This window comes from Seriola dumerili, unplaced genomic scaffold, assembly GCF_002260705.1.
Source record: "Seriola dumerili isolate Sdu_G_001 unplaced genomic scaffold, Sdu_1.0 BDQW01000138.1, whole genome shotgun sequence".
In the NCBI taxonomy this organism is placed as follows: domain Eukaryota; kingdom Metazoa; phylum Chordata; class Actinopteri; order Carangiformes; family Carangidae; genus Seriola; species Seriola dumerili.
In genome coordinates, this window is record NW_019174393.1 from 16,201,615 (window position 1) to 16,216,226 (window position 14,612).

Below are 14,612 nucleotides of genomic sequence, written 5' to 3' on the forward strand. Positions count from 1 at the left end.
GGCTGAAGAGCCTCCTCTGACCCACACTGAAATGCAAAGTCTGAAAAAGTGCATTTACAATGATTTAAAAAAGCATAAAATACAATCACAATCAGAAACACTTGAAGTTTTCTACTCCCTAAATCATAACAAGGGAGTGGTAGAGTATAAAACCTAAAATTTCTTTTTTTTTTATACATTTGACTTGGAAAAAGAAAAAGGTTTATTTCTTGAGTGGATGCAAAGACATTGTGGCTGGTGTAGTTAGAATTACTGATATTTAATATTTATATTTAATAAATCTCAACATACAACTAACTCAACCGCTAGAGGGCAGCACAGTGCAGGAGGCGGCTGTTAGACGGCTGGGTTTGAGCAGATTCTGGTTCATGCTGGAAATGATGTGAAGTCACTGGACTCAAATGTCCTGATACATATGACTAAAAGAAATGAATTCAGATCCTTCTACATTTCTCAGCACCAAACTGTTTATTTTACTTTGAGGACTTTGGCATCCAGGGTGATTTAAAATTCAAAGGCTTTAGAGGAAACAAATCTGCAAAAACATTTTGAGCTGTGTGCAACGTGCACCAGCCAAACGTGGTTAATAAGACGCAGATGGCAGATGATTTTTAAAACACTTGTCCATTTATTAATCAAAATGACAAACAGGAGACACAATCAACAGAATCAACATTCAGACTGTGACAAACACAGAGGTTTCTGTAAAGTGCCAAACCAGAAAAAAGCCTCACTGGTAATATACTGTATATATATACACACACACACACACACATACGTACACACATACACAAACACCACATAGAAAACTAGATTTTTAACACACAAAAAAAAATTAGAAACCATATAAAAACAAGTCTATACCAAGTAGATTCTGCTCTAAAATGATTTTGGCCACTGACGGGCCTCGTGAGTGTTTCCTGTTTAAAAGAAAAGAGGCGTTTGATCAGTAGTTCATCTCTGGCTTTCCTCTGAGAAACCAAAGTAACGAGTGCTCGTACACACTGTGCAATTTTCATCAGTAAAAACCATTAAACCCCCCCGCCCCCAAGCACCCACCCACCACCCCCGATCATCTAATACATTCTACTGCCGCTCAGAAACAAGAGGTTTCCGATGAAGGCACACGACAGGAAGGACCGCTCCCGATGGCGCTTTGTACGGCGCCACCTAGATGTCATTTATACAAATTATTACCATCCGACTGTCCACCAGTGGAAAGTCTGTTCTCACCGGGGAGAAAAATCAGAAACCATGATTTGTGTTCCAGTTGTTTAAAGTTTGGTAACACTCGATGCGAATAAAAACGCATCTTTTTCCTCGAAAATGTTGGACTAAGTGCATTTGACTAAGTCATGGCTCTGTCCTGTGACCTCGCTCTGAGCTAGAAGAGCTCTGAGGTCAACGTCTCAACATGATTTGTTCTTTAAAAGTAACGGCTGTACATGTTAACGAAGGTGGAAATGTAAACATTGTGCAAGTTTTAGTGTTATTCGGGTACATGGAGCTAAACTCTCAAAAAAACCAAAAAAAAAAAAAAAACCCAACAACAAAACTGTTAATTCATCACAGACAAAACAAACAGAACTTGACATCTTTGACCCTTTTGGATTTAAAATAAAAAACTATTAAATAATACACAAAAATCAACAAACAAAAATAAGTTTTGTGGAAGCTTTTTCATGAGGATTAATTAGTGACGACATTTATTGGTTTGAAGAGTCTGAGCTCTGGTGTGAAGTGCTGGTTTGTGATGAGAAGCCGTGTCACCGGTCTGCCGCTCCCACTCCGCCCAGTTACGTCTTCTGCCTCCTCCTACTGTTCATCTCAAAATAAGCGTCCTCACTCTTGCTCTTGCATTGTGGGGGCTTCTTGCCGACGGCGGACTGGGTTTTAACAGCTTTGACGTTGGGGCTGGATCTCTGAGGGGCCAGGGCTGGTCCTGGAGCTGGTTCAGGTTTTAGACTTGACTTCCCGTTGCTGGGGTTGGTCGTGGTCGTGGTCGTGGTCGTGGCTGCTTGTTTCCGCCCCGCCGTCTGAACTGTGGCTGGTGCTTTCTGATTGGCTTTGCTGGCAGGAGAGGGGCCCGCGTTGCCCCCTGGGACCCGCCCGGGGACAGCAGCGGTACCTCGTGGAGGGGCGGCGGCCTTGGTTGGGGCCGGGCCCTTGGCTTTGGCTGTGGCCTCTTTGCCTTTTGGCAGGGAGCAGGCAGGTTTTGGCAGCGCTGGGGAGGCTGTCCGGGAGCTGGGGGTGGGGGGTCTGGACTGTGGCGTTGGGGGCGCTGCAGCCCGTGTGGCTGTCCGCGCTCGCCTGGCTGCCTCTAGACGGAGGCGCGAGGCTGGGGAGCCGGGGCGGCGCTGTGCAAGGCGGGAGCGCTGGCTGGCGCCCGATGGGGGCCGCGCATCTTTAGGGGTGGGTGCCCGTACTGGTGCAGTGACGGGGCGAGGCACAGTAGCGGTGGGAGAGGTGCAGGGGCTGGAGGGTTTGGGGCATTTGGAGGACGGCTCGGGGCAGACGGGGCTTCTGGGCTGAGAGGCGGCTCCGCGTGGTGACGGCCTGAGCTTCAGTTTGGAGGCGGGGTTTGGATCTGATGGAGCTGCTGATGGCGTCAGAGCTCTGTGGTGGACCTGCGCTCCCTGCCCCCCCGGGCTGGGAGACAGTTTGGAGGAGCTTCCCACAGGTGTGGAGGGCAAAGAGGAGGAACCTTTGGTTGTGACGGGCAGGGGCAGCTGGGTGGGCTTCCTGGGGGAGGAGGGTGTCATCTGTAGGTTCTTCTTGGGTGCTGCGGCAGCACCTTTCCTGGGCAGCGTGGGCGTGCAGGCAGGGGAGGCGGCGTGGGACCGGACCATCTGACCTGCGGCCGCCACGGCCGTCTGCTTACAGGCTGAGCCAGAGAGGGAGGAGGACGACGACGTGGAGGAGGAGGAAGAGGATGAGGAGGAGATGAGGTTGTTGACAGCGGCCAGGGGGTCCATGTCAGGAGGAGGAGGTGGAGCTGCGTTGCCATGGTGACCTCCCAGGCCGGGGGGGCCTTTCTGAAAGGCCAGGATCTTCTGCTCCAGAGTGGTGAACTGCAGCACCCGCAGAGGGTCGTATTTCATCAGGAAACCACGCAGCGTGTCCCAGCCCCCGCCCACACGCACCATCACGTGTTTACCATGCAGCATCTGAGGAGGGAAAAGAATCATTTGAGACATATTCCTTTAAATTCCCAAAATATTCTCCTCAGAGCTTTAAATGAGTCTGTCCTGAGGATTAGACGCTGGACCGTGCAGTAATTAAGATGTAATCACCTAACGCAATCCGCCGCTATTGGGTAACAAGCTTACATGTGTCCAATCACAACCAGTTCTCTCTCTATCACACACACACACACACACACTGGCAGCAGCCTGTGTTGTCAGTGTGTATCCTACTACCCAGCGCTTGCGTCACAGATATTGTCCCTCGAGTTTGAATAAAAGGCGGCTCAGTGCAGTTTCTCTTGCAGTTACCAAATACTGGGATTTGTGTTTCTTCTGACACCCACAGGGAAATTCCTCTTCAGCTGGGCACTGTCAGCAGCGAGGTCAAAGGTCAGAGTAAACCACAGAATAGCTGACTTTGTTCCACTGTACCTCCCTGCTGCTCAAGGCCGTTCCATCCATTTACTCATTCCCAAGCTTCAACCACTTTTTATTACCATCTTTCTTTATCTGAGGTCTCTGATTTCTGACTCTTTGCAATAGATGTTAGTGGAAAGTGTTTCTGTGTGTGTGTGTGTGTGTGTGTGTGTGTGTGTGTGTGTGTGTGTGTTCAGATCTCTCACCCGAATAAAGATGGTCTTGTCTCCCAGCCTGTAGCGTCCCTCAGACAGGTACTCAATGGAGACTCTGTTGGAGCAGTTGCAGGGCGGGTCGTCCATGCCGTGCTCCTACAGAGGACAATAGAGAAGCATGAGTCCACCATATCCATGTCCTCAACTCTCTGGCAGCAATAATGACTGTCTATTTAGCACACAAGCATTTTACAGTAATAATAATGACCAATAATAATAATAATACTGATTCAGTGTCACTTCAGACGGCTGGAAAACAACGGATATTGACAGCATTTGCTATAAGCTGCTTATTTGCTGCTTCAGTGTATGAAGGCAAATACATTTGTGAATGAATCCAAACTGCCTTCCACTTGAATGAGCAGTTATTTTTAGCCCTGCCGTCTCCTCCGGGAATAAAACTCCCCACAGAGTGAGAGGCTCCTTTTACCCAGTGAACTGGACGAGGGAACAACATCGCCGCCCTCGCCACGAATCACAGCGTCCATCAGTGCCGGTGTAGAGAGAAGAGACGGTGCATTTACACCGATATGCGAACACAAAGTTCTGCACTTATGGCCGGTATGACGACGCGTATCTGTATCCCGGAGGTCACGTGTGACAGCGAGTCGCCGTGCACTGGCAGCGCGTCACGTGGTCAGCTGTGATCAAGTACCCCGCGGGGGCGCCAAGTGAAGCGGCAAGAACCGCTGCCTGCCGCCATCTTGGCTCGGCTTCAAGTGGGTCACACATGCATCACCTATGTGATGCGAACGTGACCAGCTGCAGCCTTTACATCAGTACACGAGACTGCATATGAATTTATCAACTGTGTGTGTGTGTGTGTGTGTGTGTGTGTGTGGCATCATCATCTACACTGAGGTTAGACAGCTCATCAATACGACAGGTGTCTGGGGGCAGTAACCTGACCATTTTTGTGCCGCACTTCCTGCCTCCAGGTGGAAGGTTTCATGTTCTGTCAGTTTAAATGGAGGTAAAAAAAAAAAAAAAAAAAACTCTGTGGAGCTCATTTCCTGTTCACATGTTCACGCCAGTCAGTCAGAACTCACTCCGGGCTGGTAGAGGCCGCCGTGCTGGCAGCACACGCTGAAGGTCTTGACGGCCGGAGGCGGCTCCTCCGTCATCAGCAGCGTCTCCTCCAGCTCGATCTCCTTCTCCAGCTTCACCAGCACGGGAGGCTCCACGCCGTACCTGAGACACACCGCGTTGACATGAGCGCGTTTTGGCAAATGACGGCGTTTAAAACAGTATTAAAAACCCACTTCTGTGCTGTGAAGACTTACTTGGAGACGATGCGGCCGATCTCCAGCAGACACAGACAAACCTGCCGAGGCTCCTTGTGCAGCACTGAGGCAGAAAACAGATCGTTATTAGATAAAAACCATCTGCCGCGCCTGCTCTTTACAGTGCTACAAAACTAACCCACGTGCTACATTTGAAAACGTGACATTGCGATGAGCACATGAGATAAAGTTAATTACTGCCTGTGGGGATGTTGGGTGACTCATGCAGAACATGACAGAGGTTTGGCGTGGAGAGATGAACATATATATATATTAAAGAATAGGAGAGTGAGTGTGTGTGTGTGTGTGTGTGTGTGTGTGTGTGTGTCTGTTCATGCTGTTCCCAGGCTCGGGATCAGCAGCAGACGTGGGATTTTCTTTCCAAATCGCCCCGATCTGTTTTTCTGGAGAGTCATTAGTTGTAATGAAGTGATCCCCCATGCAGAGTACTCAGGGTGATTGCTCTCCACAACAAATCCTATTAAACCATTAAGATGTGAGGCTTAAACCACAGATTCGGCTGTTATTAGAGCTCACAGCCGAGGTCTGGTCTGACCACCCCCCCCTCCTCGTTATCATCATCAATATGAAGCTCTACGTTGTGGAGCTGCAGCTCATGGGTCAGTGTTTTGTACAGACCTGCAGATACATGAGCTTGGTTTTGCACAGGACTGCAGTTGTCATGGTTTGTTTGACCTCTTTTTGCCCCCCAGTGTAATTTTTCAGGCTCAGTAAAGTCATAAAAGCTTGAGAGGACTGTTTCCAGTAGGTGCACGTCTCAGGGATTCAGTGTTGTGACAGTGGCCAAGCACCTGCAGGAAAACTCATCATGATGCCGTTTCCATACTTTTTCCTGAAAGAAAATATTTGAGGTTTGACTGAGGCGACGTTCTTTGATAACGTTTCTGCTCGACTGGAAAAAAAACAGACCTTGAAGCTTTGAGTCCTTCAACTTTGTAGCAGTTGCTGCCTCAATTTCTGGGAATTTTTATCCGGTTATTAAAAAAGGTCAGATTTAGTGAGACAGAGGTTCACACTTCAGACGGCTGCAGTTTGAGCTGCTGTAGAGTAACAGCAGAGGAAAAAAGGCCATTTGAAAGACTGATGTGTAAATGTAGATTGTCTTGCTTACCGAGACCCTCGGACTCAAACAGGTAGGTCTCCTCCACGCCGATGAGCCGACACCAGGACAGGAAGTTGGCCGTGTTGTCGCGGGCGAAGAAGGAACCCGGGGAGGCGTCGCGCTTACACGCAACCTTCTTAGTTGGGAACAGCTGTCGGGAGAAATGAACTCATCACAAACCTCAGTTACTTTTTTTTTTTTTATTACACACAGCACATAGTGAATTAAGGAGATTTATTATCATTAACTTGTGCAGCAGGCAGGAAAGTCATTTATGCTGCAGGTTATCACTGTCACTAGCTGCCATGTCTCCATGCACTGTGTTAGCTAGCTGGTTAGCTGAGATTTGTTCTGGAAATGTGAGTGAGTTCTGCAAACACATTCCTCTCTAAACAGTCTTAGCAACATGTTTCCTATCATTCCTCTTCTGCGCAGGCATCCTCCATTACAGATGTGAACCTCGTATTTAATCCTGGCAGAGGAACATCAGCTCAGAACAACAGGAAATTAAAGTAGATGCACATGGTGTGATAATACTTCACTACAATACCCAGATATCCTGTAGGTTATGCCAATAAACAGAGCCTGGTCACGCTGAGTACCCAACCCAGCCATGTGTAACAAAGTGCATCAGAGATTCGGCAGAAATCTGTCCACTGTGACCTGCAGAGCTCCCCCACCCCCGTGTGCCAGCATGAGAGCCAAGTGTCCGAGCTGTTTTCATCTGTGCCGTCTGACTCACCTTGCCGAGTGCGGAGGGGCAGCTCTCGGCGATCTTGGTCTGCAACACACCAATAAGCTGGCAGAGCTTCACGCCGTTATTCAGCTCCTCCATGAAAAACTCTGCTCTCACCTCCACCCCTGGACACAGAGAATAAAGAGTTTTAGCTTCCAACTCCATCATCTGCAAATGCACTTTATAAGAGCTGGGATTTGTGCTGCTTCATTTGACTTTTCCTAGATTAAAACCACATCTCAAGTATAAAATAAATACAATTAAAGCACAGATAATTCTCTTTATAGGCTGTTTTTATTATTCTACTTTGTCTTTTGTTGCAGGACTTAACAAAAAGTCTCCTCTACAAACTCCTCCAGGACTTGTGGCGCTCCCACGACCCCTTATTGTAAATCACCGCCCTAGGAAACTCAACAAAAGGCCACTGAGTCTGACTTAATTCACGCTGGGAACAAATTCCACAACGGCCATAACACTAAGTGACTAAGATTACTCCACAAAACTTTATTTTCCACATGACAACGGACGAGCCCAGAGGCCTGAAACTTTATCCGCTGCACGCCACCTGTTTCTGGACTGACGGCCACATCACTCAAACTGTTAAAAAGTTGAAAAATGTGGGATGCAGGTCATCATGGTCACGGTGCCAATAACTCACGAAGAGTGTTCAGTACCTGTCCACATTCCTCATGAGGGAAACTGAACGTCCGTCTCTAAAAAACGGTTTTAGAAATCAACAATAGAGTCAGTTTCCAGTCAGCTTCAGTTTCCTCACTGCTCCATTGTGTCGTAGGGACAATAGCCGTCAGTATAAAAAGGCAGAGACGGTCGAAATGAGGGATTTGGTTCCACTCCTGTTTACGCGCTTCACTAAGGACCAGTTGGAAATAGCAGAATCCAAATCCAATTACATGGCAGACCCGTGTCAATTGTGCTTTGGTATTTTCCTCGCCTCGAGGGGGAAACTGTTACATGCAACTGTGCAGTGTTGATTTATTTACATGTGCGCAGATTTGGACACATGTAACTCTGCTGTACATGTCCATTCTTCCTGCCTCGGCCTAGTTCTTCACAGCCAAACAAGAGTGATGTTCAATGTACCTGAGAAAGTGTCATTAAAGTTAAACCATGTGAGCCTGCAGCTGTCAGAGGGGACAACGAAAAAGACCCAAAATAAGACAAATCGATCTCCGCTGGTACTTACCCAGCATGCCTGTGAGCCAGATGGCCAGATCCTCCTGCATGGGCACCAGGGTGGCCTCGTGTCGCACTGCCAGCCACTGGTCATACTGGAAGACGTCTGCGAGGCCGGGGCCGTGGCGCTGTGCTAACGGGCTGCGAGGGCTCCTGGGGCTCAGCAAGGGGGCGTCAAACTTCTCGCCAAACCACACCTGGGGGGGTAAATAAATGTCAGATTCCCATCCAAGTGAAAGAGCTGAACACAGAAACAGATTCATTAATAAACAAAACAGAAACAAGGACGAGTTCCAGAGAGAGAAGCAGCAAACAGCCAAGAACTCTGAGGATAATACAATTAATACGGTCTACATCATCTCCGTGTATGACCGAGGATTAGAAACACACACAGAAAGCCGGGCAGACTGCTGTGGCTGCCCACTTATTGAGACATCTGCCTAATCTGATCTGAGATCTGCTCCCTCATTAAATCATGGTTTTAACACGGCAATCTTTAAAGGAATAAGTCATCATTAGCTGTCTTGTCAGAGAGAGAGAGAGAGAGAGAGAGAGAGAGAGAGGAGAAGATTGATACCATGCTCATGGCTATATGCTAGCTAGCCTGGCTAGAAAGTCACTGGGCCCAGAAACAGTCAGGTACATATCAGTAACAGTGCGTGCAGACAAACAGAGTTAATGTTACTGTTACTTTTGGACAGAGCCCGAGCAGCTGTTAGCTCCTGTTTTCAGTCTTTTTGTGAAGCTAAAATAACCGGCTAATAGCTCTGGTCATACAGACGAGTGATGATGGTGCTGGGCCACCACGTGTCACAAGTCTCTGGACTCTACTACAGGGATGAACCATTCTTCCTAAAGATTTGGTGTTTTGATGAAGGTGGTGGAGAGCGTTGTCCATCACATCCTGCTCCACCCGTTTCTCAGGTTTTTCCTTTAAATTTGTCACCGTCTATATCAGCCTTAAAGCTTTAAAATATCATGTTGGAAATGTAGTCTGGGTGACCACAAATCCTGGTAGCAGAGGTGTGCATATGTGAGCTAAAGCTAATTTCCCAAAATGCTGAACTATTCCTTTAAAACTTATATAATCCCGGCACCTGCTTTTATTGTCTTATTAGAGGTTTTAGCCACATTTCCAGCGCTGATTATTACAGTATTGTTTGATTGTGGGACTCTCATTCAGAGTGATATCAAGTGTTAAATTCTTCCTGTTTGAGGGCTTTCATTTGCTTTTGTTATTCCAACAAGTAAAAAAAATAAAATCTTATCACTTCAGTGAGGCGTTGCGAGATAAAGCTGGACACGTCCACAGCACATCTGTGAAAACACACACCTACATAATGTTTCTTGGAAGCGCAAACCGATGGACTGCTTCTACCCCTGAATACAGGTTTAGCAGTTTCTCCACAGCCCGCTCTCTGCAAGCCAGCACTGCAGCATTATCATACTCTATTTACCCTTCAGCGTAGCACTGTGGGAACATGACAGGAAGTTGTGTGACCCGTCCATGCAGAGAGGAAGCGCCGGGGATGCCGTCATACCACACTTCACTACAGCACACGCTGCACACCCCCGACTCTGCCAGGTATCGACTGTGGTTTTTATCTCATTTATTTACCACCCACAGCCACTGTTGCGTTTTCTTTAGCTTCATATCCAAAGAAAACAGAGTCAGTTGGACACTGTTGCACTTGACTGATTAAATGGGTGTTACAGTCAGTCCGCGGCTCAGTGCCTGGAGGGAGCGTCTGATCCTGGCTCTCAACAATGATGTCCCATCATATCCATCTCCACTGTCCTACACTCTCTCCCACTCCCCCCTCTCTCTCATACCTCAGTCTTTTATGATCACAGTTCAAGTCAAGTCTTTGGTTTAGCCTAAAAAAAAAATAAAATAAAATAAAAAAAAGAGAATAATGGACCAATCTACTTATGTCAGACATTTTAATCTGAATTTAAAGGAACCAAAGCTGTTGGCTAAATAAAGCTTCTATTCCTCAAAAAAATGTAAATAACTCATTCACAAAATGGCCATGTTGTTTTATTTTGAATTTTTTAATTGTTCACACACACACACACACACACACACACACACACACACACACACACACACACACACAAGGAGAGGGGGCAACCTAGAAAAAAAGCGGCAGATGTGCTCTTTGACAACTTGTCCAGACATTACATAACTCACTCCTGCATGACCCTCCTCCCCCGTCTAGTTTGTGAACATCCGGCGAAGACGCAGCCTTTAATCTTTGTGTCTATCACATGTCATCGAGCAATAACAGGACACCACGGTTAAGGGGTTACGTGGGTGAAACAAGGCCGAGTCTTGTTGAGGCCTCCAGTTCGTCGTGTTAGTTCTGCATGCAAACTCCTGGCAGGGTCAAGAGACGGGCCGTTACGCAGTAATGCATTTCTGCTGATGGTGTGAGCTGACCCATTAACAGTGGTTAGAATACTTTAACTGTGTGTGTGCACTTGGCTGGTGTGATATAAAGAGTGTAAAGAGGTCCATATCTTCCTCTTCTCCTGTGTTTTATTTGAAGTGTTGATCCATAAGAAGAGAGGGGGCTCTGAGCCTCTCTTCTGATTGGCTGACTGTTTTCTGAGTGATTGAATAAAAATATAGCAGATTTCAGGTAAACACTCTGAGAAACCAAATCCTGCAAGGTTGGATGGTGGGACCAGATGGGCGGGGCTTGGGACGTGACAGAGCGGTGACTGCTTTGTTGTGACATCACAAAGTTACAGAAGTCCTGATGGTTGGTTTTAGGCTCAGTTTTCTGAATACAGTGTGTGTGCATTTCTCAGCATCTATCATTAGATGGCATTAAACGTCATCATTAGGGCTTTTTTCACTTTTGTAAAGCTCCCTTCACAACCAGCAGTACTTAACTAGTCCTTGCGATAAGTAAACTTCGTTTCACGTGTGAAATTAGTGGAATGCCCCTTAAAAATTCAACTTCAGGCAACTTTGACATATTTTCATGACTTAATAAAGTCATTGTTGGGTGAGACCAGCGGGCGTTAACAACCTATGTTCAGTTCAGAGTCAGGATTAGAGACAAAGTGTTTAGAATAGACGTCAAAATGGACGTCATCGCTTTGGGAAGGTTTTTTCAGTCTCACACTCGAGCCAATCACATGTGAGACTGATGAACAAACACACACACAAACACCTGATGTTGTCAAGTGAAAAGGTTGCCTCACATCAAAAGAGATGAGCCGACCACACACACACACACACACACACACACACATATGTATGTGTGTGTTACATAACACGGTTCAGAAGGGCGGGCACCCTGCAGCGCTCTGACGCTTCACAACAACATATGTGTGTGTTTCTCGACATCCCGCTAATTAGAAAATAAGGCATCGCAGTGTAGCGTTTTCAGGTTACGTAAAGGAAAGTGTACCGATTAGACAAGACGACTGAACAGAGAGGATAATCCAACCCACACACCGTCACCTGACTGAATACAGGTTCACTGCGAACATTCGGGTCTTAAATCAAACTAATGTTGTAAACTGAAATCTGCACTGGACTCAGTATAGGGGCCCTCCTCAGTTAATCTGTCTTTTCTTACACCACCTCTGTCCTTATTGGCTGCGGGAATGTGGATTGGTAATCCAGCAGAGGAATGCAACCTACTGAGATGTTAAAGCACTTTGAGCCTGTGAGTTACCGTTTACGCTTTAGGAGTTTATCCGATGTTCTTAACCCAAGCCACTTATAGGCCCTGAAACAATAGTCAATAGCAGGAAGGTCAAAGGGAAATGTGGGACGGAACAATATATATATATACCAGAAATGATCATGCATATCAATCATTTAGATTTTTTCCTTGAAATCAACATCTTTTCCTCATGACTATGATGTTCACTGCTTACATTAAGACTCTTATTATATGAGCTTTTCTCATGACATTATTACAAAGCCTAATTTTCACAATACATGTCAATGACTGACACATGAACGAACTTTCAGCTACAACTCAAACTATAAGTAAATTAATGTTTCCCATCTTTGAAATGACTTTGGCCATCACAGATTTTAAACCTTCCCATGGTCTGGCTGCTGACCTTTGACCCTTTAGGATCCTAACTAAACACAGCTGTATAGTTTGGCCAGGCTCTTTTCAAATACTAAAAGAGCTAGATGTTTTTAACGCTGAGAAAACAGCATAGCTTTGGTGTAATGAGGAGTGCACTGATGTACGTCAAAATCCAGATCTGTGTGATTAGTAATGTCTTCCTGCGGTTCTTCTACTGAGGTTTTGTAGGATGTGCTCTTTTATGTCTGTTTAGCCATGACGGCCATCTCTGCTCATGTTAACTACACAGTTCTTCTTCTCTTCAGTACAAATAAAATCTTTTTTAAAAACTTGTATCTGTGCAACCCTTATAACTCCGCTTTTTTTTTTTTGCTTTCTATATTTAAACTCTCCGTGGATATCACAAAAAAAAAACTTCTGAAATTTGTTCCGACAAGGTTAATATAGAACCTAGACCTGTTTTAAACAACACATGGACATATACGTTTATACAGTATGGGACCTTTAATAGATGTGCACATATGCTACTTATACTTCCATGAGTGCATACATTTTCAACACGGCTGAACAGAGCAGTCAGAGTGCGACCAGTTATCAATGTGACTGTGCTCTACATGGGCAGTGAAGCTCTGAGCTGAGCTTTGGACGGAGCTGCAGTGTCACAGTCTCTGCAGCATCACTACAGTCTGATGTGGATCAATATCCTCACAGGGGGGGGGGCTTTGATAACACGCAACATCATTCATGTATGTTCTAAAAATAAACATGAATTAATGGAACATGTCCACATCGTCATGAGCAAATGTGAGACGTGTTTACAGAGCTGCTAATTAGAAAATGACTTAAAACATAAATTAAAATTAAAATAAACTACTCTTACCCATGTTTTAGACAAAGCTGCATTAAGTAGAGACACTGCCTCATATAAAGCAATCTAAATACAGTCAAACCTTCTCATTAACACAATCTTTAGATTTAATCTGATGCATCTGCAGCGACAGCATCCAAACCACAGTCCATCAACAGCTCCATGGAGACTCTTCACAGCCTCGTCAACACCATCGCCGTCAGTCTGACAGGTTTCCTGCCACATGTTATGTGCACAGCCCTGAGATACATATTTTGCATATCCGCGGTCCAAGACGGGCGGACGGAGAGAAGAGAGAGAGAGGGAGAGAGGGAGAGAGAGAGAGAGAGCCAGGACTTTCCAGACCAGATGACAGAGAAAACCCCGTCTCACTGAGGCGCTGTGACAAAATCTGTAACACGATACGTTTGTTATTTTGGATTTTGGGGATGGCCGACACTTCGTTGCTGGGAGGGGACGGGGGGGGGGGGGGGGGGGGGGGAGTGCTGCACATTCCACCCACTCCCCTTCAAAAATGCGCGGAGGAAGTCCTCGGGGTCCGAGCAGCAGGAACGTCAGACACGCAGAACAACAACAAGACGGCGTGCTGTAACACAGGTGGGCTCGTCACAGCTGCTGAGAGATGACAGATGTCTGCAGCTCTTTGTTTAATGTGAGGAACTTCTTCCTCAGTTCGCTGCATGGACACTAAGAGTAGCGGTGAGTGGCCTACAGAGGGCGCTATAATGAGGACTCCAGTCAGGTTCAGACCAACTTTGTAAAAGACATCTGCTGCACAAGCTTAAAATCTTACATGCGGACAAACAGCTGTCCAATTTGCAAACTAATCAATAATCAATCAAAGTCATTGATGGAGGCTGGATCAGGATCGCCACTCAACAATATCTGCAAACCAAACGCTGACACAACGATATCTCCAACCTGAAGGAATACATTTCCTCTCTGACCAACCGAAGTGCACCTCATCCTCATCCTCATCCTGTCTAGACGGCGAGGAGCTTACCTGGATGCCAGTCTGGACGGCCATGACAGCGATGACAGATTCACTTCTTCATTCTGAGGAGAGATGAGACAGAGAGACGGGGGTGAGATCATGTGCTCGTGTTCAGACAGAGGATGAATCAGGAAGTCCAGCCGTGTTTCTGAAAACCTCATATCAAGATGTACACGGTATCTGATTATGCAAACGGCTACTCGGGGCAGGTTTTAGATAGTTCGACGTTGTGGGAAACTCAATCTCGTGCCTGAGTCTTTTGGAAGGCTTTTAGCTTAGCTTAGCATAAAGATTTGAAGTAGAGGGGGAAAACAAGCTTTAACCATTTCTTGGCAAACAACAGCTGNGAGAGAGAGAGAGGGAGAGAGGGAGAGAGAGAGAGAGAGAGAGAGAGAGAGAGCCAGGACTTTCCAGACCAGATGACAGAGAAAACCCCGTCTCACTGAGGCGCTGTGACAAAATCTGTAACACGATACGTTTGTTATTTTGGATTTTGGGGATGGCCGACACTTCGTTGCTGGGAGGGGACGGGG

The 14,612-nt window shown here is 46.5% G+C and overlaps 1 protein-coding gene across 1 annotated transcript; it reads right to left on the bottom strand.

Annotated features, from left to right (window-relative positions):
• Window positions 1-1,592: 1,592 nt before the first annotated feature.
• On the bottom strand, window positions 1,593-14,130 carry gas2l3 (growth arrest specific 2 like 3). The gene is made up of 8 exons (XM_022749374.1): window positions 14,089-14,130; window positions 8,164-8,350; window positions 6,966-7,084; window positions 6,233-6,374; window positions 5,101-5,164; window positions 4,867-5,008; window positions 3,809-3,913; window positions 1,593-3,167 (listed from the first exon to the last, which is right to left on the bottom strand). Exons 1-8 carry the CDS (start codon window positions 14,110-14,112, stop codon window positions 1,797-1,799), a joined length of 2,154 nt encoding a protein of 717 aa, XP_022605095.1. The 5' UTR covers window positions 14,113-14,130; the 3' UTR covers window positions 1,593-1,796.
• Window positions 14,131-14,612: the final 482 nt, after the last annotated feature.